We start from the raw sequence: 23646 nt of genomic DNA on the forward strand, positions 1-23646 counted from the left end.
CATCAGCACCAAGGGTATTCACGAAGGTGCTGGCAGTGGCAGCGGCCCACCTGCGCAGGTTGTCCATCCCAGTTTACCCTTACCTCGACGACTGGCTCATAACAGGGGATTCTTACGAAACATGCTTCTCCAATACCCAAAAGACAGTAGACCTTTTGTTCCAGTTGGGCTTCTCCATCAACGAAAAGAAGTCCAGTTTAGACCCCAGTCAAATCAAACAATTCCTAGGGGCTCTAATTCAAACAAAGGACGGCCTCGTCTTCCCCTCCAAAGAGAGGGTCCAAAACATGCTGTTTCAAATCCCTCAATATGTAACCGGTCGAGAGGTGACGGTACGCAAAGCAATGCGCTTGCTAGGAATGATGGCGTCGTGTATTTATTTGGTACCTCACGCGCGCCTGCGCATGCGCCCAAAGCAAGAGTGGCTCAACAGCCAGTGGTGTCAGGCCAGCGGACTATGGGAGGATCTAGTTGTGGTCTCGCTACGGTGGTGGACAATGGAAAACATGGAAAAAGGGAAACCCTTTGCCACACCCGCGGCGGAAGCCACTCTAACCACAGACGCATCCCTCACAGGATGGGGGGCGCACCTATCCCATCAGACTGCTCACGGAGTGTGGACTCCGAACGTAGCATCCAAACACATAAATCTACTGGAGCTACTAGCTGTGTTCAAGGCGCTAAGAGCCTTCCAGGAACACCTACAAGGCAAAACAGTAATGGTCCTTACAGACAGCACCACAGCCATGTACTACATCAACAAGCAAGGGGGCACCCACTCTCCAGGCCTGTCCAAGCTGGCCCAGAATATATGGAAGTGGGCTCTCAAACAGGACATGTTCCTACTATCACTACATGTACCCGGGGAACTCAATCTGCTAGCAGACAGTCTCAGCAGAGATTTCCCCCTGCCCAAAGAGTACGAATGGCGCCTGCACGAAGACATCGTCTTCGACGTCTTCACACAATGGGGATTCCCAGAAATAGACCTGTTCGCAACCCTGGAAAACTCACAATGCCTAAGTTACGCCTCCAGGTACCCCCAGAACCAATCCAAGGGGAACGGTCTGTCGATGCAATGGTCAGGGAAATTTGTTTACGCTTTTCCCCCGACTCCCCTTCTCAACAAAGTGGTGCACAAGATGCACCAGGAACAAGTGACCATGATACTAGTGGCCCCAATGTGGGCACGACAACCATGGTTCGCTCACTTGATGGAGATGTCTCTATCCCCCCCAGTAAAACTCCCCTGCCCTTACAACATGCTGTCTCAGGACAAAGGCAGGACTCTGCATCCATGCCCCCAGAACATGAACTTAGCAGCTTGGCTCCTGAGATCATAGAGTTCGGACATCTACAACTCCCGCAAAGATGCATGGACATCCTCAGGGAAGCCCGAAAACCGAACACTCGCCACTGCTATTCTAGCAAGTGGAAAAGATTTGTCATCTGGTGCAGGAGTAAAAGCATCAACCCTATTGACTGCTCTCCCACACATGTGGTCCTATACCTGACCCACCTATTGGATTCAGGTCTAGTGTTTAACTCCATTAAAGTCCACCTAGCTGCACTTTCTGCATACACCACTTCCCAACTCAAAGTGTCGTGGTGGAGGATCCCTGTTATAAAGGCCTTCATGGAGGGAGTAAAGAGAATACACCCCCCGATAGCTGACCCAGCTCCCGGATGGGACCTTAATGTGGTACTTACCAGACTCATGGGCTCTCCATTCGAACCCATGCACAAAGCATCTCTTAAACACCTCACGCTTAAGACTGCTTTTTTAATAGCTATCACCTCCATCAGGAGAGTAAGTGAACTTCAGGCTCTTTCTATTCTAGACCCCTTCGTTACAGTTCACAAAGATAAAGTGGTTCTACGCACTCACCCTAGGTTTGCTCCGAAATTTATTTCTAAATTCCACGTAAACCAATCTATAGAACTACCAACGTTCTTTCAAAATCCTTCCAATTTGGGAGAAAGGACTCTGCACACACTAGATGTACGCAGAGCGGTCATGTTCTACATGGAAAGAACCAGACCACTGAGGAAGACTAATCAGTTCTTCGTCTCGGTGGCAGCAGGAAGAGAAGGAGATGCAGTTTCAAAATCCACTATTTCTAGATGGATTGTTCAATACATCACTCTCTGCTATACTCTTGCTAAGAGAGAACTGCCCTTTAGGCCAAGAGCACACTCTACTCGAGGCACGGGGGCATCCATAGCATTCATTGCAAATGTTCCCCTTGAGTCCATCTGCAAAGCGGCTACCTGGAGTTCTGTGCACACCTTTACAAAACACTACTGTCTAGATACACACTCTAGATCTGACTCCCAGGTGGGACAGGCAGTATTACGACACCTTTTCTCTACTGTTCCTTCTCATAACCCACCGCCAACTCCGGGTACTGCTCGCTAGTCTATGCACAGCATGTGATTCTAAGCAGATTAACAAACATCAGAAGAGAATGCATTACTTACCGTAAAAGCATTTCTGATGATTGTATCTGCTTAGATTCACATGCGCCCGCCCTTCCTCCCCGCTCGGATGGAAGGAACATAGACTTCCTTTATATATCTCTCTCTTTTCTGTACTCACTCACGTCTAGAAGGCTCCCTCAGGGCAGAAAAATACAAACAGAGGGACCTCGACGCGTGAGGGATTGTGGGTACAACGCACGTCACTATAGGGATAGTGTTTCAGACACGCCTTGTCGACGTCCCCTTTTCGACTACGAAAAACAAAATGCAATACTCCGCAGTGACCACTGGATGTCGGACCTATGCACAGCATGTGAATCTAAGCAGATACAATCATCAGAAATGCTTTTACAGTAAGTAATGCATTCTCACACTCTCCAAGAGGGATTCAGGCAGTCTGTTTCCTAACAGAAAAGGATCACAATTCAAGTTTATGGAGAAACTGGCATTGCCAAAGTCAGTAGGATCAAGAAGATGGACCCTTGGGAAACCAGCAAAGCCAGTCAAATGGACAGCACCAGTTCTTATGAAAATCTTCATAGAAAAGTTAAGCAACCAGTCAGTTGTTCTTGTAAAAAAAACACAGCAGCTCAAGAGGAGCCTTCCTGTTGGAACGCAGGTTGTAAGCCTGGCAAAGTGGACTTGAGGCCAACTCCCAAATGAGAAAAACAGCACTTGCAAAGGAAAGGAGCACTGAAAATGGCCTACGGTAAGTGTATCCCAAGCCCCACAGAGTGAAGTTGAAAATGTAGCTGGTCGACTTCTGGATGCAACGATGAAGACCCCGATTCCTTCTCCTTGGTCCTGGTGACAAAAGGGGGGACCTTTGGTGGGCATCTGCGGCAGCACTTGAGAAAAGGGGTCAGCAGCAAAGCTTTCAACTCAATCAAGCAGATTTTTGTGGTTTTGGCACCTAATTCTTAGCACTAAGAAGAAACTAATATCGCTGGTTGGATACTCTTCGATTACTCACTCCTGAACTCTTATGAGGTGGCATTTGATAAATAACTGCCGCTGGAGGTCCACACGGCTGCCTACAAAGTTTCAGCAAGATTCAATGTTCGCAAGATGATGCACTCGCAAATGGTTCAGTTACCCCGGGTATTGGTGTTTTGCAGCCCAGGAAAGTCACAGGACGTCGGGGGATGGCCCAAATGAAAGAAGGTCTTGAGGCTCGTTGGTCCCACCAGCCCAAGGGAGGAAGTTGTTCTTGGCGGAGCTTTCTTGTCAAGTCCAAAACCTGTTCAGCACAACTGCAGGGCTTCACTGGTACTTCAGCAGTTTTTGAAGGTGCTGCTGGCGTCTATGCTAGTCTTCTGCTCCGGATTTTCAGTTTCAGTGGGTGACTCTGTCTGTAGTCCAAAAATACTCACTTTTATATACTGGAACCCATTAATTCACCCCTATGGGACTGTCAAGTCACTTGGGCACTGGCTGTCCTAGAGAACAACCAGTCGCCCAGTTTAAACTGGTTCATTCAGGAACACCTACAAACAAATGACAGTGAAATTTCAGGACCCTCCCTCACGTCCTGCCTTGCTAGACACACTGGAGCCTGGGCAGGCTTCAGGGGTGAAGCCTGCCAAAGACTGAACTCACAAAGGACCCACCACCACCTAAAATGATTGCTGAGCCCAGAAGGAAAATACAAACAGAAAATGGCAAAAAAAAGAAGGCTGGGGCTGTTTTGTGAAAATGGTCGCCCATGGGAATGGGTGCTATACTGCAGCTAAGAAATAAGCCTGCTAGTAAACTGCACAAAAATGTAGAAAAGGTATCCACTGCCACCAGCCATTTAGCTATTGTTAGTCACTGTAAACAAAAGTTACATGAGTAGTGGGAACAGGAGTTACAATGTTAACCTCCCAGCACCCCACATAAGGTGGTGTGTTCAGCACCTTCAAAAGAAAAGAAAAGGGAAGTAAGATAACCTTTGTCTTAATGCTCTTGGGAACTGCAGTTCACCGAAGAGAATTAATAAAATATAAAGAGAAGTCCAAGGGACTCGTCAGTGACGCTGCACAGAGGGTGCTGGGTGTCACATAGTTAATAACAGATGCCTGTATTAAACATGTGGAGGAAAGCATAGTCCACAAAAGCAGTAAAATAAGAGTTCGAGTCGGAGAAAAAGAATGAGTGAATGGTAAAAAGTTCTTCTCACTCAAGAGAAGAAATCAAAAAAGTCCAGAGTCCAGCAAAAGTGCTAGGGGTCTCTCGGGTTAAAGGGAATTAGCACAGACACTGAAAATCCTCCCTAACAGGGTTACTCAGCCATATTCTGCAGGTAGCCTTCTAGATAGAATTGTGAAGATTAGCCTTGCTGCACACCTAGATCGAATTGTGAAGATTATCTGTGCGTCTCATTTAGATAGAATGGTGAAGAATAGCCCTCTGTCACATCTAGATAGAATTGTGGAAATTAGCACACGCACCAACTAGAAAGAAATGTGAAGATTAGGCTTGGGTCACATCAAGATAGCATTGTGAAGATTAGCATGCGCCATATCTAGATAGCATTGTGAAGATTATGTTTACTTAACGACTAAATAGAATGGTGAAGATTAGCATTCCTCACTTCTAGATGTGAAGATTAGCATGCGCCGCTTCAAGATAGAATTATGGAGATTAGCTTGGCATCACATCTAGATAAAATGGTGGAGATCAACCTTGCACCCCATCTAGATGGCACTGTGAATATTAACCTTGTACCACTTGGAGATATAATTGTGAAGGTTTGCCTATGTCACATCTAGACAGTGACACCACTAACTAACCCCTACTTAATAATTTCACCCCTCTCCATACACCTCTCAAACTCTGAACTAAACACAACCATACCTCTACAGATCAACAAACTGCTCGCACTTCATTACATCTCAAACATAGGAGCAGAGAAAGCCTGTGTTGAGATCTAAGCATTTTAGATTGGAAGGCTAAGCTTTTTCCTTTTTGGCTCCCAAGGTTGGAACTCGTCCTCTCACTTTGTGCTCTACACTGGACTATTTGAAGTTCAGGAAATTACTGAAATATTTCCTTTTTGTGCACTGACTTTGCTAATCTTAACAGTATTACACTTTCTAGCACCAAGATGACACTGATTTTATCTCTGGAAGATAGCATATAACATACCAAAGCCCTCCTGCCCCTCTCCCATTTCTAATTTTCTTTGTGTGCGCACACCCCTCTCCAACTCTATGGGTAGACGAGGGGGTTTAAAATAAGAGCATATTGGATGAATGATTGGCTTCCTTGTTCTGATTAAGATGAACCCTATCCCTGTTTTCTGTCCTTCTGTACTGCATTTCGAATGCATTGTGTCCTCGAATGTATTCCACATCTTTGACATGTAATGTCCGCAGCTATGTACTTTGGAAACTTTTTCGGCAGAGAGCGTCCTGCGTCGATGGCGTCGGGTTGATATCCCCTGAATGCCTCAGTTGAGGCCGACGTCACTGGATGTTATGAATAGGACGCACGGCGCCTGCAGCCTCAGTTCCGTTTTTTTCCGCGAACATGTTGCTTCGTGTTGAGATGTCTTTTTCTTCAACTCCTCCAAATCCGCGGTCTGGCTTCAAGACCTGCTGGGACTGCACGTCGAAACTGTCGATCACCGACCCGCATCGCATTTGTTTGTGGTGCTTGGGCGAGTCGCACGGCATCGACTACTGTTCGAAATGCCAGTCGTTGACTGCCAAGGCCTTGTGGGAGCGGAAGCTCCAGGTAGCTAGGGTTCTAAGCCCCGTCCCGACAATCCAAGTCCAAAGGGGTGTCCACTGACGACTCAAGGGGCGACTCTCGGCGTCAGATGGAGGCCTGGGGTTCTCGGTCCCGGAGTGGTTCCCGCCATTCGACTTTCTCGTCCCGGCACTCTAGGAAGCGCTGTCACCGGTCGCCTTCCCCGTCTGTAACGCCCACCTGGTTCCCACGGGGGCGCTGATCTAGTCTGGATTACTGCGGCCTCTTCTAGCGTGATGCGCAGGACTCGGAACACCGATTGGACAGGACCTCCAAATCGTGCTTCCTTGGCCCGTAGGAATATCCTTCTTATGGTTTGGAAGGTTGAACTCTCCATCCTGCTTCTGGTGCAGGGGCGCGCGTTCGTCCAGTTACTTCACTGGTTTTCAGAATGGCGCTGGCAAAATCCACTTGACTTTCCTGAGCGATGCGCCGTAAGTATGAAAGTTCAAAGTTCAAGTGAGGCCCCCTTTATGCTGTCTTTCTCACCTGTGATCTGTCCTTTATTTCAGGTGCAGAATGAAGGCGATGCGTCGAGGGGTTAACCTGCCGAGGTGAGTAGGAATGAGGGCGATGATCCCTCTAGATGTCCTTATCATTCCTCTGAAATGTCTCTAGTCCTTTCCCCATAGGGGAAGGGGTACGGTACCTGCCAACGGGGCGGCGCCGACCCGAAATGTGGAAGAAAAGCCGGTAAGTATTATGGCTGTTAATCAGGCTTTCCTTCTGTGTGTCCTTCTGCTCACCTTTTCTTTCTTCCTCTCTCCCCTAGGTGCAGAGATGTGGCGTCCGATGCTGACAGCCGCGATGGAGCCGGGAGATGTCTCGAGGACAGGTGAGTGAAGCCTGGCGTTGCAGCGAGCAACGCAATGCTTTTAAATTGAAGTCTTCCTTCAGGGATGCTGGCGAGAAGATTCCGGATGCTGGTAAGAACCTTGAAATAATCCTTGGTTTTCACCTTTCTCTTCTCTTCCTTCCTTGCAGGTCTTCCAGGTTCAAGACGGGCATGGCTGTAGTCCAGGAGCAGGAGCAGACACGGTGAGCGTTAAGCTGCAGGAAGCAGAACAACGCGAAGCATGAGCTGCTGTCTGATCGTGGCTTAAATAGCCTCCAAAGAAGTCCCAGGTATGTATCCTTCCCCAACTAGGTATGTATCCTTCCCTGGCCACGCCCGAGTGAAAAAATTGTCCCTATGAAAAAATAGTCCCTTTCAGGTCTCAGGGAGGCCTGAAGCGTGCAGCATGGTCTGCATCAGGTAAGTGCACAAAACACCTCCCTTTTATGAGCCTGCCGCCTATGGCGCCAGGACTGATGTCCAACATGAGCCTGGCGTCAAAGGCGCCAGGACTGAGTCCAAAGAGTCCCTATAAGGGGCCGCTGGGCTTTTACCCGAGGGCATGATGCCTGCTTCCGGGGGTGCTGGGCCTGGCTTGATGCTCCGGGGGTAGGCATCATGACACCGTCCTCTTCGGAGGATGGTGCCTCGAGGAAAGTGGAAAGTGGCATGCCCGACGAAGGAGTGGGCTGCTTTTAAGGAGCAGATGTTGGCAATATTTCAATCGCAGGGCAAGGTTCCGATCGTGCTTTCTCACGAAGCCGGCAAGGAACGGTCTCATGCCGCTGCTCGCATGCCTTCGGGCTCGGGTCTGCAGCGCAACTCGCACAGGGCACCTTCGAGGTCCTGTTCGGACAAGGTTTCGGAAGGTCGCAAGAGACCTGCTTCTCGGTCCTCGAACCCAGCGAGACCGCAGCAACCTACTAAGGGCTCGATACCATCTTATCAGCCCACTGTGCCATCGACATCAGTGTCGACGCCAAAGCCTTCGGCGCTCACGACGCTGCAGTTGTCGATGCTCTCGACGTCAAAGCCTTCGCCGGTCTTGACGTCTTTGGATGTTTTTGCCCACAATTTGCCTTTGGAGTACCCGGATCTCGTGGATCCTTCAAGGAAGGCTACTGGGAAATCTGTGAGGCCAGTATTGTACTCCAGGCCCTCTTCTGTCCCCAGGCCAGGGTTTCAGCTCCCTCTGGATGACATTTATGAAGAGGAAGAAAGAAAGGTCTGACTTTGAGGACCCTGGTGATTTTGATGTGGCTCCAGTTTTGTCTGGTGACAGTCAATTGGAGGAGTTGAGGCAAACCCTCCATGATCAGTGGGTTGGACAATTCTCCGGAAGTGGAATTTGGTGGGCCTGAGCCTGGAGTTCATGGTGAGTCGTCATACAGGAGGCTCATGGCTAGGGTCTCGGAGTATCTGGGCTGGTCCAGTCTTCCTGAAAACTTTGTACAGGATGGTCTCACGGACATCTGAGATCAAGGTCCGTACTCTGACCCGGTGATACCATTTCATCTCACCTTACAGAAAAGGGTGGCAGCTGCTTGGCAGTCCCCGGAATCTCTTCCGGCTGTTAATAAATCTTGACTAAAAAGTACTGCCCTCCCGCTAGCCACCCCAGTTATTTATCTACTCACCCCACTCCCGAGAGTTTGGTGGTTCAGGTGACTACGGCCACCTCAAGGCAGGCAGCGTACTCTATTTTCCCTCTGGATTGGGACGACAAGCACTTTGACGGTTGGGCTCGGAAGGTATTTTCTGTTGGGAACATGGCATTGAAATCGGGTTCTCACACACTCTGTGGAACTGTTTCTTTAGCGGCTGAGCATATTCCTGAGGGGGAAGAAAGGGATGGGTTCCTTGCTCTCATGCAAGACGGCAAGGATGCCATGTGAGAATCCCTTCAGTCGGGTTTGGATACGGCCGACCATGTTAGTCGATCCACGGCTGCGAGCACCGTTATATGCAGATATGCGTGGTTGCGGAAGTCGGGTTTTGCTCCGGATGTGCAGGCCAGTCTTCTGAACATGATCTTTGATGGCGCACATTTGTTTGGCAGCAAGGCTGACGAGAGTCTTGAGAGGTTGCAGACCTTGAAAGCTACAGCTAAATCTTTAAGTGCAGCTGTGTGTCAACCTCCGCCTTTTTGTCCTAGGGGGCCGCAATGGAGGGGAGGTTCTTTTCGTTAGTACTTCTCCTTTGGTAGAACGAGAGGAGCTGCCAGTCAAAGGCGCCAGTGAAAAAGTACCCATGGTGGTCGGGGAAATCGTGATGCCAAAGTGGCTCAGGCAGCTGCCTCTTTGGAAGCGGCTGCGGCAGTGCCTGAAGGCAAACAGTCCATGGCCCATGGTTCGCCGGTTGGGGGCAGACTGTGTCAGCATCTCAAAGAATGGCGGGCCATTACTTCAGATGTGTGGGTTCTGGAGACCATAGCCCACGGCTACTGCCTTCCCTTCCTTCAGCGGCCTCCCGACAATCCACCGGGGAAACTCCTATTTGAAGCTTCCGGATCCGCTCCTTGCCCAGGAAATCCTAACCCTGCTGGAGAAAGGCGCTATAGAACTGGTGCCTGTAGCCGGAGAGGAACAAGGGTTGGTATTCCCCTTATTCTTTGATTCCGAATAAAGACGGGGGATTGAGACCCATCATGGACTTGCGTTGGTTGAACAAACTTCTCGTGAAGGACAAGTTCAAGATGGTTACTCTTTCTCAGGTCCTCCAGGCCCTTCAACTTCAGGATTGAGGTGAAGGCTCATCACATTGTGCAGATGATGGACAAGTTTCAACATGCCCAGAGTCTCCCGGCTTTCGAATTCTTAAGGTTGCTCGGCCTCATGGCATCCTGCATTTTTCTAGTGCCAGAGACCAGGCTGTGGATGAGATCCCTGCAATGGGTTCTCAAGATGTAGTGGTCACAGTTCTCGGGCAAGATGTCAGATCCCATTCAGATTCCACTCTAGATCTCCCAGGATCTTCTGTGGTAGGCCTATGAAGGGAACCTGATGAGGGGGGGGGGGGGGGGAGGGAGTGTTTTGGCAACCATGGCCGGAGGTGACCGTAGTGACGGATTCTTTCCTCACAGGATGGGGGTGCTCATGCCAACGATTGGTCGTTGGTCTCCATCAGAGTCCAAACTCCACATCAATCTGTTAGAGCTGAGGGCCATCAGGCTAGCCCTGCAGGCTTTTCTGCCTTTTGTACAGGGGAAGAGTGTCCTGATCATGACGGACAACACAGTAGCCATGCATTACCTCAACAAAAAAGGGGGGGTAGGAGCACTCCCGTTGTACAGAGAGGCAATGCAGCTCTGGTTCTGGGCCTTCCTGCAGGGAGTTTCGATCTCGTCAGTTCACCTGGCCGGAGATGAAAATGCGGCGGCGGACGCTGTGAGCAGGCAGAGCACGATGAGTGGGAGTTGGCTCAGGAAGTCCTTCAGGAGATCTTCGCCCTTTGTGGAACCCTGCAAGTGGATCTCTTCGCCACCAGTGTCAACCGGAAGTGCAAGAGATTCTGCTCAAGGGAATTTCCTCCGAGAGGAGCCTTCGGGCACGCGTTTGTGGTGGATTGGTCATTCCCACAGCTGTACGCGTTTCTTTCAGTCCCCATCATTCCTCAAGGGTTGCGGAGGTTCGGTTCCCACATGATCCTCATTGCTACGGATTGGACCAGGAGAGCTTGGTACCGGGACCTTCTAGAAATGTACATCTGCCCTCAACGCCGTCTTCCCTACCAAGAGGATCTGCTCTCGTGTGCAAAGCGGGTGGGGGGGTGCCAAGGTTCTCCATCCAGAAGTCAGGACTCTTAACCTTCACGCTTGGTATCTGAATGGATCAGGTATAAGGATGGGGACCTCCCGGATGCCGTGATGGAGGTGTTGCTTTCGGCCAGGCTGCCTGCAACAAAATCCCTGTACCGTTGGCGTAGGTTTTGCGACTGGTGCAGCGGTCATAATGTTGATCCTTTTCAGTGCTCCATTCCTATGGTTTTGGCTTTCTTACTTTCTTTGACCCACAGAGGTCTTCAAGTTGGTACCATTAAGGGTTCCCTGGTGGCGCTGTCTATCTTTAAGCACTCGTCTGAAGAATGTTCTTACTTTAAGATTCCTTTGATTTCTCAGTTTCTTAAAGGACTGACTAATGTATTCCCGCAGTCCCCTTTCCAGGTGCTGGTTTGGGATTTGAATTTGGTTTTGAAAATTCTCATGGGGGTTCCTATTAGGAATATTTGTGATGCAGCCACATGGGCTTCAATCCACACCTTTGTTAAACATTACTCCCTGGATACAATCCATGGTCAGGATATATGGCCTTTGGAAAGGCGGTTCTTTATTCTGCAATCTGATTGGGTACTCTAAATTCTTTTCCCTCCTCCATTTTCTGGTACTGCTTTGGGAGTCTGTCAAAGATGTGGAATACGTTGGAGGACACAATCCATTCGAAGAACAAGTTACTTACCAACTGGTAAATTTCTTTCGACTGGATGTTCCTCCAACGTATTCCACATCGCCCTCCCAGCCTGCCCCTCTGGAGAATTTCCTATGCGATTGCAGCTTACGTTTCCACAAGGCTATGTGCAGTCAAGCAGGCATGAGACTGTTGCCACACGTCTTGAGGGAAAAAACTTAAACTGAGGCTGCGGGCGCCGTGCGTCCTTTTTATAGCATCCGGTCAAGTCTCAACGGAGGCCTTCGAGGGACATCAACCCAACGCCAATGGCACAGGACACCCTATGCCGAAAAAGTTTCCGAAGTACACAGCTGTAGACATTACATGTCAAAGATGTGGAATACGCTGGAAGAACATCCAGTCGAAAGAATTTTGCCAGTTGGTAAGTAACTTCTTCTTCTTTCTTCTTACATTTTCTCTCATTGTTAGGTTTATATTCTTCTCTGCCGCATTCACTTCCCTTTAATCTCTCCAACGGACACCTCTTCTAATCTTTCTCCTTTCCTCTCTGACCTTTTATTAAGCAAGTGAGCAATTTTTCCTTTTTCTTCCTCCAGCAACAGGCGGCCGTTGCTGCAGCAGGGCGAATGTCTCCTAGTCAGTTTGCCCGTGTCTCTGGGCTGATAGGTACCCCCCTCACCTCTGTGAATCCCAAGATACTGCAGACCAGAGTTGGGCAGATGATGGCACCAGCCCCTGGATTTCGAGCATTCTTCGGAGCCCCTCCTCCACCTTCACCTCTGGTTCCTACTGCATCTCACCTACAGAACTTGAGGTATCTCTTAAAGACCTTTTATTCTGCCATGTTGTGTTTTCTCATTGCAAGTACAAAATTTTTATTCTGTACCTCTGGCACAACGCCTTGAATTGCTTGCATTTTCCTGTATGGCTTACTAACCTTTTACCCTGTTGAGTCATAATCCAAACTTTCATCAGAGATTGGACTCTGTGATGTAGCCACTGAAAGGGCGTATCGCTCTCAAAGTACACGGACTCCTGTGCAAGTAACTTTGCACAGTTAGTTGTTGGACTTCACTGGTTGGGGAAGACCATAACTATTTGGAGTTCTAGTGGGTGAACAGCCTGCATCTGCTAAGTGTGTGATGGAAGGGGTCCATTGTTAGGGTTTTTGCAGGAGCAATGTGGTAGAAAGATAGTGTAACGTACAACCCACAATAAGGGATAGTCCAAACAATATATTAGCAAGACAGTGCAGTGTTTTACAGGTAGGTAACATTTTAATTTTTAAGGTAGTGTCTTCTGTATACGTCACTAAATGGGCAGTGTACCAGAGGAATTGGGGATTCGCAATAACAATGTCCCACGTTAGCAGAGAATATCAAGCCCATCAAAGGCTCCCAATGCAAAAACTGAAGACTCAGCCATGGGGCAAAGTATACTCTACTTTATTATACAATACAGACAGTAATCATGCAGGTAAACAAAGGTCCAGCAATCTCAGCCCCTGAACCTGTGTCACACGTTTTTATTCACGGTTGACGTCACAATCATGTCCACGCCAAAAACCTACTAGGGGTTCTTGTTGGTCAGCTTAGACTAAGTACATATAGGAACTATATAGGTAAATGATTCTACTGGCTTCTGATATCAGGTGGCTCCACCTGAGACTTCCCCTAACTGTGTCAAACTACACTGTTGTATGGTTGCAGTAAGACCATTGGCCCATGCAACATTTTACACCACCTCACAAATGGAGCTTCTGGATTGGCTAGGGCGGGTCCTCCCAGTCCGGGAACCCGTTCTGGTCACAGAGCTCGGTGTACCTTTTCAAGGTGATGGGAAGGGACATGGAGGGCTGTGTGTTCCCTATTGTTGCTAATGTCTGATCATCTAGCATGGGAGAGTGCCTGCAGATTGCAGTTTTGATGGGCCACACTTGTATCATTCCTCTTTGTCTCACTGGGAAACAGCTTCTCTTCCCACCATGAGTAAATGGCCATTGTTCCGTCCTGCTGGGTCACGTATGATTGGACCACAAAACGAAGCCCTTTGTCTGCAATTATGAGGATTATATTCTGAATTCTTGCAGGTGACTTGCTGCCTCGATAACTAGAAATGTTCCACCCGCCCTTGTCCTAGGCTGGGAACACCAGCTATGCACTTCGTGCTGCATGGATCATCCCTCCCCTTCCATGTACTTGAGGCCTGGCTTTTCCTACCTGATTCAATTCAGTCACTCTATAGGTTCTCTGTGTGTTCATGGCTTATTGTACTTAGTTGCAATAAAGCAGAGGCAAGCTTGGTCCTCGTATATTCTGCAACATGTGTTTTTGCTTTGGAGAAAGAGAAAGAAAGAAGGAAAGAAAAAAAGAGAGAGAAAAACTTAGCATTATTTTAATGTATTCATCCTCTACCTACAGGAGTTATAAGCAAGTTTTTAATATCTACAAGTAATAAAGCTAGTGCATGTCAGTGTGGCTTCATGCATGGATGCATATTCACTTCCTCGCTAACTCGGCTGTGTCGTGATGTCATCAATATCTGCATTATTGTCAATCAACCTGATCCATTGATGAGACCTCTGTCTCCTCGAAACCATCAACAGGATATGGTTTGAATAGCTGAGAGAATATCTCTCGTCATATCTCATTGGTGCAGTCTGTCATTGGCCAAACAGCGAGTTACACCTTTCATTCTTCATCCTGCGAGTTAACGGTCGCATAAGAGCATCATAAGGGCCATTCCAGGGACCCTTTCTTCAATCCCCCCTCTGGTCAACTTGTCGACCACACCACCAGCCTTACTCACCTTCAGCTTTTGATCTTTGTCACTCCACCAAGGTGTCCATGGAATCTCACATAATCATCCAAACTGCATGTCACATAACTGCAGTCTCCTCCAGGGTTGCACCAAACTCATTTTCCCCAATAGGTTTTGGTGTCGTAGCGATACTGGAACAATACTCAAGCCAGAAACAGAGGACAATCTGTTATCTGGGCAGTCAGTGTATCTCAAGCTTTTATTTTTCATAGGCTGCTTCTAAATATACTAGCACTTTCATCCCTATACTTTTTTCAGTTCTCTTCCGGCATTGTGTGATGCATATTCTGATGGCAGCAGCAGTAGTGTTAATATTATTGACCTTTTGTGTTAACACCTTCAGTCCGTCGGCCATCCATGTTGGTACCCATGAGAAGATATGATAGCCAACCTTCATTTTTCCTGCAGCATTAGTCTATGCCTCCATTTTGGTATGCATCTCTGATAATCTGGTAACCACCTCAATGAGTGTGGTGCAAACTCCTCCTTCGATGGCTGTTAATAGATCGAGCACATATCTATTCTGTAACGCACGTAACCTCACTGCTCAGGGCTCTACTTTGCGTTGAACCCTTTGTCAGTCAAATGTATTGTCTGCATCAGCTCTTACCTTGTAATTTGGAGCCATTTTGCGTTTGTGCTAGCCTCTACTGCTGAAATAATGGATGCAAAGAATATTTCTGTTCTGCTAAACAGCTATGCTCTAGTGGTATTGCATACAGGGCCTCCTCCATTTTTGATGTTTCCCCTCTTCACTCGTGTCTGCTCTACAGATCTTTTCTCTCTCTTGCCCAAGTCCATCTTGGCCATTCCATACACTTCGATATCCTTCTGGGGTACTACCAGTGCTGGTGTGTTCAGATGCACCAGTCCGCAACCCCCTAATTAGGTGGCAGTTTCACCTTCATGTCTGGAACTTTCACAGTCTGCTTGCATTCCTTGTATTCTCCAACCTTTTAGTGGACCCTCATTCTGAAACATTAATGCTGCTCCTTTGATTGGTATTATGGGCATTGGCCCAGCCTCGTTCTCCAGCTATGTTAGCAACTTCGCACACGCATCCTAGTGTTTCAGGCATTTGTCGTTTTCCTCTTGTACTATTCGAACTGGAACTGTCAGGAGCACATGTGCCTTGCTCCCCACCACTCCTTCTTTCCACCCATCAACTGTTTCTCCTTGTCGATACACCAGTATGTGTGGTCTCTGCCAGCATCCTGGTTCTCCTCCTATTTCTACTGGTCCCCTTTTGGGGCATGTCAATTAATTTTGTCACTACCCTTGTTTCTCCTTTTGAGTCTTTATATAGTTATCTTAATATGAAAACGTTTTTTAGACATCCATCTCAAGGTAGCTCTTGTCCTTTGAAATCTTCCCCTTGTGGTGCACAACAATAAGTGCATAAGGCATTGTGTTCTTGCTGTTGGGATTTCAGTTGCCACAAATGTTCTGGAGGCACTCATGGCGTAGGGGATGGGAGAGAAGACATAACAGCTCTCTACTTTGGTCACGTGCTTATACCAGGTTATTAGATGGCCGGGCCGAATCAATTTGATATGAATCAACAGGACTTAGATCTAAGTATGCACTGCACCTATTTCTCATTACTGGTTTGGCATCGCCTTGCCTGATATGGTGGCCAGGCCTGCTTGGGTTGGGGTTACGTTAGCAGGGGTCCCAGCTTGTGCATCTAAAAAATATATATATATTTTTGCGAAGATAAAGAGGCAGAGACAACAGAAGGCACAACATTTCTGATGTTAATATGCTTAGAATCACATGCTATGTATATGGTCCGACATCCAGTAAGTAATGGGTGCCATTATTAAAAGTGTGATTGTGATGACATGCATTACGTACCATAAAAGCATTTCTGATGATTGGATCTGCTTAGATTCACATGGTGTGCATATAGTCCGACATCCAGTGGTAACCGCAGAGTATTGCATCTTGTCTTTCGAGAATTGAAAGGAGACGTCGACATGGGCATGCCCGCAACACTATCCCTATGTAACGTGTAGTGTACCCAAAATCCCTCACGTGCCGAGGTCCCTCAGATAGTTTTTTTCCACCCAGCATACTGGTCGCCTTATGCGTAGCTCGTCCAGACAAAAAGACTTGCATCAACCGTCGGACCCCCGAAAGGGCTTTTCAGAAGGCACTGGAGGGATTTCTTCGACGTTGAAGGAGAAATCTCAAACATTTTGGGATGGAGGATCCATTACAAGATCCTTTTCCACCCCTAGACTCCTCTGGTGCATCTATTTGGACCAGGGAGAAATTTGAGGGATGTATGGATAGGTTAGAGAGGTTTGTTCAACTCTCGGAGAAGTCCACGCCCAAAATGCCTTGGGAAGAGAGTTCCTTTCCCCATGTGGCTAAAATTAAAAAAATCTTTGATCCTTCTCGGGAAGAAGAAGAAGAAGAAGAAATATGTACTTATGACCTCACTGAAGATGAGGTTCCTGTGGACCAATACAATCAGGATGAAGATCCCTTTGCTGACTCTGAGGATGGTCATATCAACCTCACATAGGGTTGGGGGAAGACCCTGACCTGGGTGATCCTCAGCCTTGGCAATCACCTAATCCAACACCGGAACATGATGCCTTGTGCATGGACTACCCACCCCCCCCCCCTGCCCCTCCCCCGACCACACCCACTCGACAGGCCTCCGCGGTTGACGACCAAATGGCGTACATGCCATATTAAGGAAAGCAGCGGAACATTTCCAGATTGCTACCCAGGAAGCTGTACCATAGGCTGATTTTTATCGAGGACATCTTAAAAGAGAAACCATCGGCCAGCCAAGCTATTCCTCTGCTAAACTCGATCAAAAAGTGGTTGGCCCCTTCGTTATTGACACCTGCCCTAACTAGAGCAGTACATCCTAGAGTAGAAAAATAGTTTCGACCTTCAACCTCTGATCCCCTTTACATCAGGGGCCATGCTACCCCAGACTCACTGGTGGTAACTACAACCAGGTAGAGAGCGGGGGTTCCCCTATCAACTGGGGAGGTACCCCTGGACAAGGAGTGCAAGAGGCTTTACACTCTGGGGAAAAGGGTCACGGCTGCCGCAGCTTTTTCCCCTGACATCGCACAGAGCACGACTTTGTTAGCTAGTTATGCCGACGCACAATGGGCCTTGCTACAAGAGGGCCTTCAAGAAGTCCCAGAACTGCTGCGGACTCGCCTGCTCTCCACAGTAGCAGAAGGCAGACATGTTAATCATACTATTTAAAAAAAATAATTTGGATGCGGCAGAGACGGCTGGCAGGTCCTTGGCTAAAGGTACCCTCCTGAAAGGAAACGAATGGTTACGGAACTCTGGTTTCAAACTAGAAACTCAAGCTTCACTAATAAATAAGCCGGTGGAGGAGACTAATCTATTTGGAAAGGCAGTAGACCAAGCAATCGAAACTGCTAAGAAAGGGCATGACACCCTCAAGATCCTGGATCAGATCCCCAGTGGCCTTCCCCAAGGAGGGGGAGTGGATCGAGATGTTCCTTTCGTGGCCACTGATTCCCTCAGAACCGATACGGCTTGGGAAATAATTGGTCTTCTCCCCCCCAAGGAACCAGTAGCTACACCACACCATATCCCCCAAGAGTTCAACGACGTAGAAAAGGAAGGGGCCATAATTCTACCCCTTGAGGCTCCCCGGCCTCAGGCCAAAAATGACCTACAGATCCAGGTCCCCTTCCATGCCTTCCCGGTCGGGGGCCGGCTAACATCATTTCTTCAAGCATGGGAGGGGATAACTACAGACCAGGGGGTACTCAAGACCGTCGCCCACAGGTACTGTATAGAATTCTGTCGGTCTCCCCAGTTCAGACCTCCACGTTCAAGACGCCTGATGCCACAACATCTGCGCATCCTGCCACAAGAAGTCGAGACCCTGCAGGAAAAGGGCGCCATAGAAGTCTTACCTCTTTTACAGGTAAACAAGGGTATTTATAGAGTGTACTTCCTTGTACCCAAAAAGGATCTCACCATGCGCCCTGTACTAGATATGCGCCCAGCGAACAAATTTGTGAAACTTCAAAGGTTTCGTGTGGTCACCCTGCAGGAGGTCACCCCCCCCCACCCCTGCTCACACAGGGGGGATTACATGATTACATGGCAACATTGGACATGAAAGATGCATCCTTTCATATTTCAATGTTGCCAGTGCACAGAAAATACCTCAGATTCATGATACAAGACAAGCACTATCAGTTCAAAGTACTACCTTTCGGCCTAGCCTCAGCACCAAGGGTATTTACAAAGGTACTGGCAGTGGCAGCAGCACACCTGCGCAGGCTATCCATCCCGGTTTATCCTTACCTCGATGGCTGGCTCATAGCAGGGGACTCTTGTGAGACATGCCTGTCAAATACTCGAAGGACAATAGACCTTTTATTCAGCGTGGGATTCTCCATCAACGAAAAGAAATCCAGCTTGGACCCCAGTCAAGTCAAGCAGTTCCTAGGGGCTCTAATTCGAACAAGGGACGGCCTTGTCTTCCCCTCCAACGAGAGGGTCCAAAACATGTTTCAAATCCCTCACTATGTAGCCAGTCGAGAGGTGATGGTACGCAAGGCTATGCGACTGTTAGGAATGATGGCGTCATGCATTTATTTGGTTCCTCAACAGCCAGTGGTGTCAGGCCAGTGGACATTGGGACGATCTAGTGGTTGTCTCGCCAGCCCTCGTTCTCTCTCTGCGGTGGTGGCCGAAAGAGAACCTCTTGAAGGGAAACTCCTTCACCACCCCCGCAGTGGAGGCCACTCTCACTACAGACTCATCTCTCACAGGGTGGGGAGCTCACCAGCTTCAACAAACCGCGCACAGAGTTTGGTCATCAGCCATAGCATCCAACCACATAAATCTGTTGGAACTGCTGGCTGTTTTCAAAGAACTAAAAGCCATTCAGAAACAACTGCAAGGGAACACAGTCCTGATCCTCACAGACAGCACCATGGCCATGAATTATCTAAACAAACAGGGGGGCACTCACTCTCCAGGGCTGTCCAAACTGTCTCAGAACATTTGGAAGTGGGCTCTCAAACACAACAGGTTCCTGTTGTCACATGCCCTCAATCGTCTGGCAGACGTACTCAGCAGAGATTTCCCACTACCCATGGAGTACGAATGGCGATTACACAAAGACCTCGTCTCCAATGTTTTCGCAGAATGGGGTTTCCCGGAGATCGACTTGTTCGCAACTCTGGAGAACGCTCAATGCCAAGACTACGCCTCCAGGTACCCCCAGAACTATTCCAAGGGGAACGGACTCTGGATCACATGGTCGGGGAAATTTTTTTACGCTCCCTCACCCCCCCTACCGCCCCTCCCAACTCCCCTACTCAACAAGATGGTGCACAAGATGCACCAGGAACCAGTCACCATGGTATTGGTGGCCCCCATGTGGGCCCGCCAACCCTGGTTTGCTCAACTGATGGAGATGTCTCTCTCTCCCCCAGTGAAGCTACCTTTCCTGTACAACATGTTGTCACAGGACAAAGGGTAGACACTCCACCCATGCCCGCAAACATTGAACTTAGCGGCCTGGCTCCTGAGGTCGTAGAGTTCGGACACCTGCATCTCCCTCAGAGATGCATAGGCATACTTAGGGAAGCGAGGAAACCTAAGACCCGATATTGCTATTCCAGCAAATGGAAGCGGTTAGTTATCTGGTGAAATTCCAAGGGCGTCAATCTCATTGACTGCTCTCCCATGCACATTATATTGTACCTAACTCACTTACTTGACTCAGGGCTGGTTTTTAGTTCCCTTAAGGTTCACTTAGCTCCTCTCTCAGCCTGCACCACGTCACAACAGAATGCGTTGTGGTGGAAGATACCAGTTATTAAGGCTTTCATGGAAGGGGTCAAGAGGATTCACTCCCTCGCCCCCATATCTAATCCAGCTCCCGGATGGGACCTGAATGTGGTATTAACCAGACTTATGGGGTCTCCATTTGAACCTATGCATAAAGCAAGTCTCAAGGATCTCACCTATAAGACGGCCTTCCTAGTGGCTATCACTTCTATTAGAAGAGTTAGTGAACTACAGGCCCTCTCAGTTCTATATCCTTTCGTTACAGTTCAGAGATAATGTGGTTCTGCGCACTCACCCTAAATTGATCTCCATGTTTCATGTGAATCAATCAATAGAACTGCCTACTTTCTTCCAGAACCCTACTAATATGGCCAAAAGAAGCCTACACACATTAGATGTCCGTAGTGCAGTCATGTTTTACCTGGACAGAACTAAACCACTGAGAAAGACCAACCTTTTCAGTTCAGTGGCAGCTGATCGAGAAGGGGATCCTGTCTCTAAATCAGCAATGTCAAGGTGGATTGTCAAATGCATCACACTCTGTTACACTCTTGCTAAGTGAGAACTGCCCTTCAAGCCTAGAGCGCATTCTACTCGAGGCACTGGGGCTTCCATAGCATTCATTGCAAATGTTCCCCTAGAGTCCATTTGCAAAGCGGCAACCTGGAGTTCTGTACACACCTTTACAAAACACTATTGCCTAGACACTCATTCTAGGTCTGATTCTCAAGTGGGACAAGCAGTACTAAGACCTCTTTTCACTACTGTTCCTTCTCACAATACACCTCAAACTCGGGGTACTGCTCGCTAGTCTATGCACAGCATGTGATTCTAAGCAGATTAACAGGCATCAGAAGACATGCATTACTTACCTTAAAAGCATTTCTGATGATTGTATCTGCTTAGATTCACATGCTCCCACCCTTCCTCCCTGCTCAGATGGAAGGAACATAGGCATCTTACTACTTTCTCTCTTTTCTGTACTCACTCACGATAGTCATAAGGCTCCCTCATGGCCGACAAAATACAATCGGAGGGACCTCGACGCATGAGGGATTTTGGGTACACTACACGTCACGTAGGGATAGTGTTACAGGCACGCCCATGTCGACGTCCCCTTTTGATTCCCGAAAGACCAGATGCAATACTCTGCGGTTACCACTGGATGTCGAACTATATGCACACCATGTGAATCTAAGCAGATCCAATCATCAGAAATGCTTTTATGGTAAGTAATGCATGTCATCACAATCACACTTTTAATAATGGCACCCATTACTTACTCCTCTTCGAAATCTTGTGTTGCGCCAAGTGTGATGAAGAAAACCCACCTGAAATTCCTCAAAAATGTGTCGTCTTGGTATTGTGTAAGTGGGGTGAAGAACAATCCCTCCCATACAATACAGATTCTGTTTTTTTGGGGGGAGATGTATCATTATTGTTCTTCATCCCCTCTCCTAGTGAGACCCCGAGCATTTTTACTGGAATTCTGTGCCTTTTTCTTTTAATACTGAATAAGTGGAGCCTTTTTCCACTCATTCATTCTTATGGGCTGTGTCTTTTGGAACTCTATTCTTTGTAATCTGCCTGTACTATGGAGTCTGCCTGCTCCATAGCTCTTAAAGGCATCTGTATTTTATTACTGCAGCACACCGCTCCTTGTGGGCAGTGTTGCTTGAAAGTGGTGCTACATACAGGTCCTTCTTTGAGACTGCTGTTGAGAGACCCCGTCCATTGCCCTTCCTTCCTTTCATCACCAGACCAAGGAATCCGGTGGTCGGGTCCAGAGCTGCCACATCGCAGAGAATCCAACACAAACACTTTCTTCAAGACAAAGGTACTGTGGGGAAAAGGGTATTGCTTACCTGATTCCAAGAAGTCACTCCAGAGCGTTGGAGTGCACGTAGAGGTGTACAGGGCAACCTCCTCTTACCTCTGACCCAAGCTGCTGTTTGGGTCCCCTTCTCAAGTCTGTTTTTTGGTCTCCTTTGGTAGTTGCTAACTTGCTGCTTCAATAACTTTAGACACTAAAAGAAATCCGCAGGAACCTTCATTATTCTTTGTTTGCCAAGACTTCAAGCCCTCTCCGAACTACCTTTAGCTAAGGTTGCATTTTTGGACTTTAAAGACTTGCCAGGCGAAGAAACGGTCTCTAGAATCATGAACTAAGCTCATGTTGCACTAGCCACTTATTTTCCTCCTTTAAGTGACTTTTCCATATGTTTGCAGAGTAAATGAATTACTGTATGACCTGTTGAAAACCGCATGAGTGTGCAATTATTGATAATACGATAACCTTGTCTTTTCCTTTTGTAACGGCGAACAAACACAAAAGTGAAAGTGCCCTTTTTGAAGTGTATTATCTAGTATTCCTATGTGTTCTACCGTAAACGTCTGAAGTATTTAAAGTGATTCTGGTGTAAATATAATACGCATATATTTATATAAAAGATATATATTTAAGTGCTTCTTTGCTGCGACTGTCTAAGATTCAGAGTACTTACCTACAGATCACATCTTCCTCTTAAAATAAGCCTGACTGCTCTGCCACACTACCAAGGTCCTGAGCTAGTGCAGACTGATACGAATAGCTGGGGAATCTGCAAACCGCTGGGATAGCTTACTAAAGTCTTACTGCCAGTAGAACGTTAGGGAAACTTCCCCAACACTGGTTTCGGTGTCACTGAGCACTTCAATGACCAGCAACAAGGAGTTCGAGGCTTGGAGATCATCTTAAAGCCGTTGGGTAGGAGGGAGTCAAAGGCAGTGACTGAGCTGGCATTGAAGCAGGTCTCAATAAGAGCGAGAATGTCAAGGTCTGTGTCTTCAAGAAGGAGGTAGATGTCAGCAAAGTGTTTGTTGGCTGAGCGGGCATTAAGAGTCGCCAGGTGGAGACAATTTCTGCCTTTTGAAGGTTTTCTGAGTTGGAGTACAGGGGCGTGGTACTCCAGTCAGAGGTGGGGGACATAGGGCAAGCTAGGGGAGAGGCAGGAGAAGGAAGTGAATTAATGAGGGATGGAAGGATCCGGTCGAAGAGAAGGTTGGCCCGAGGACCCTGAAGCAGGATTGTGACTGTAGACGTTAATGATGCAGCGTGAGGAGAAGAAGCCCACAAAGAGGACTTCCCACTTGGTGCCACCATTAATGGGAGAATATGAGAAAGGGGAGAGAGTAGAGATGATATGAGAAGTCCATAGGTCTGGGGGGCGGACAGAGAAGAGGATATCAGTGAAGCTTTCTCTGGAGCATGCACTGACATAGGTGTCTGCAATGTTAAGGCCAGGATTTGCACTCAGGATGTCTGTTTTTTTTTTTTTAATTTTTTTTTTTAACTATAATGTTGCTATAATGGGGATCTGCAGAATGTGCCCCTTTTTGCTTGCGTTGCTACAATGGCCTGTTTTGCAGGGCATAGTTGCTCCACTCTATTCAGTCAATCTCCTCGTCTTCCCCGTTGTGATGTTTCCGTTGCCAGAGCTGTTATTTTTCCCGTTGGCTCTATCGCTTCTTGAGCCCCTAAGTATGATGTCTGTGTCTTCTGCACCC

The 23646-nt window shown here is 47.9% G+C and overlaps 1 protein-coding gene across 1 annotated transcript in view; it reads left to right on the top strand.

Annotated features, from left to right (window-relative positions):
- The window catches only part of PATL1 (PAT1 homolog 1, processing body mRNA decay factor), a 706345-nt gene that overhangs the window by 216215 nt on the left and 466484 nt on the right, over positions 1 to 23646 (top strand). Inside the window, exon 8 of the mRNA XM_069628825.1 lies at positions 12054 to 12271. Coding sequence (XP_069484926.1) covers positions 12054 to 12271 — 218 coding nt within the window. The remainder of the gene's footprint in view (positions 1 to 12053; positions 12272 to 23646) is intronic.

This window comes from Ambystoma mexicanum, chromosome 12 (assembly GCF_040938575.1).
Source record: "Ambystoma mexicanum isolate Mex_15411 chromosome 12, UKY_AmexF1_1, whole genome shotgun sequence".
NCBI lineage: Eukaryota > Metazoa > Chordata > Amphibia > Caudata > Ambystomatidae > Ambystoma > Ambystoma mexicanum.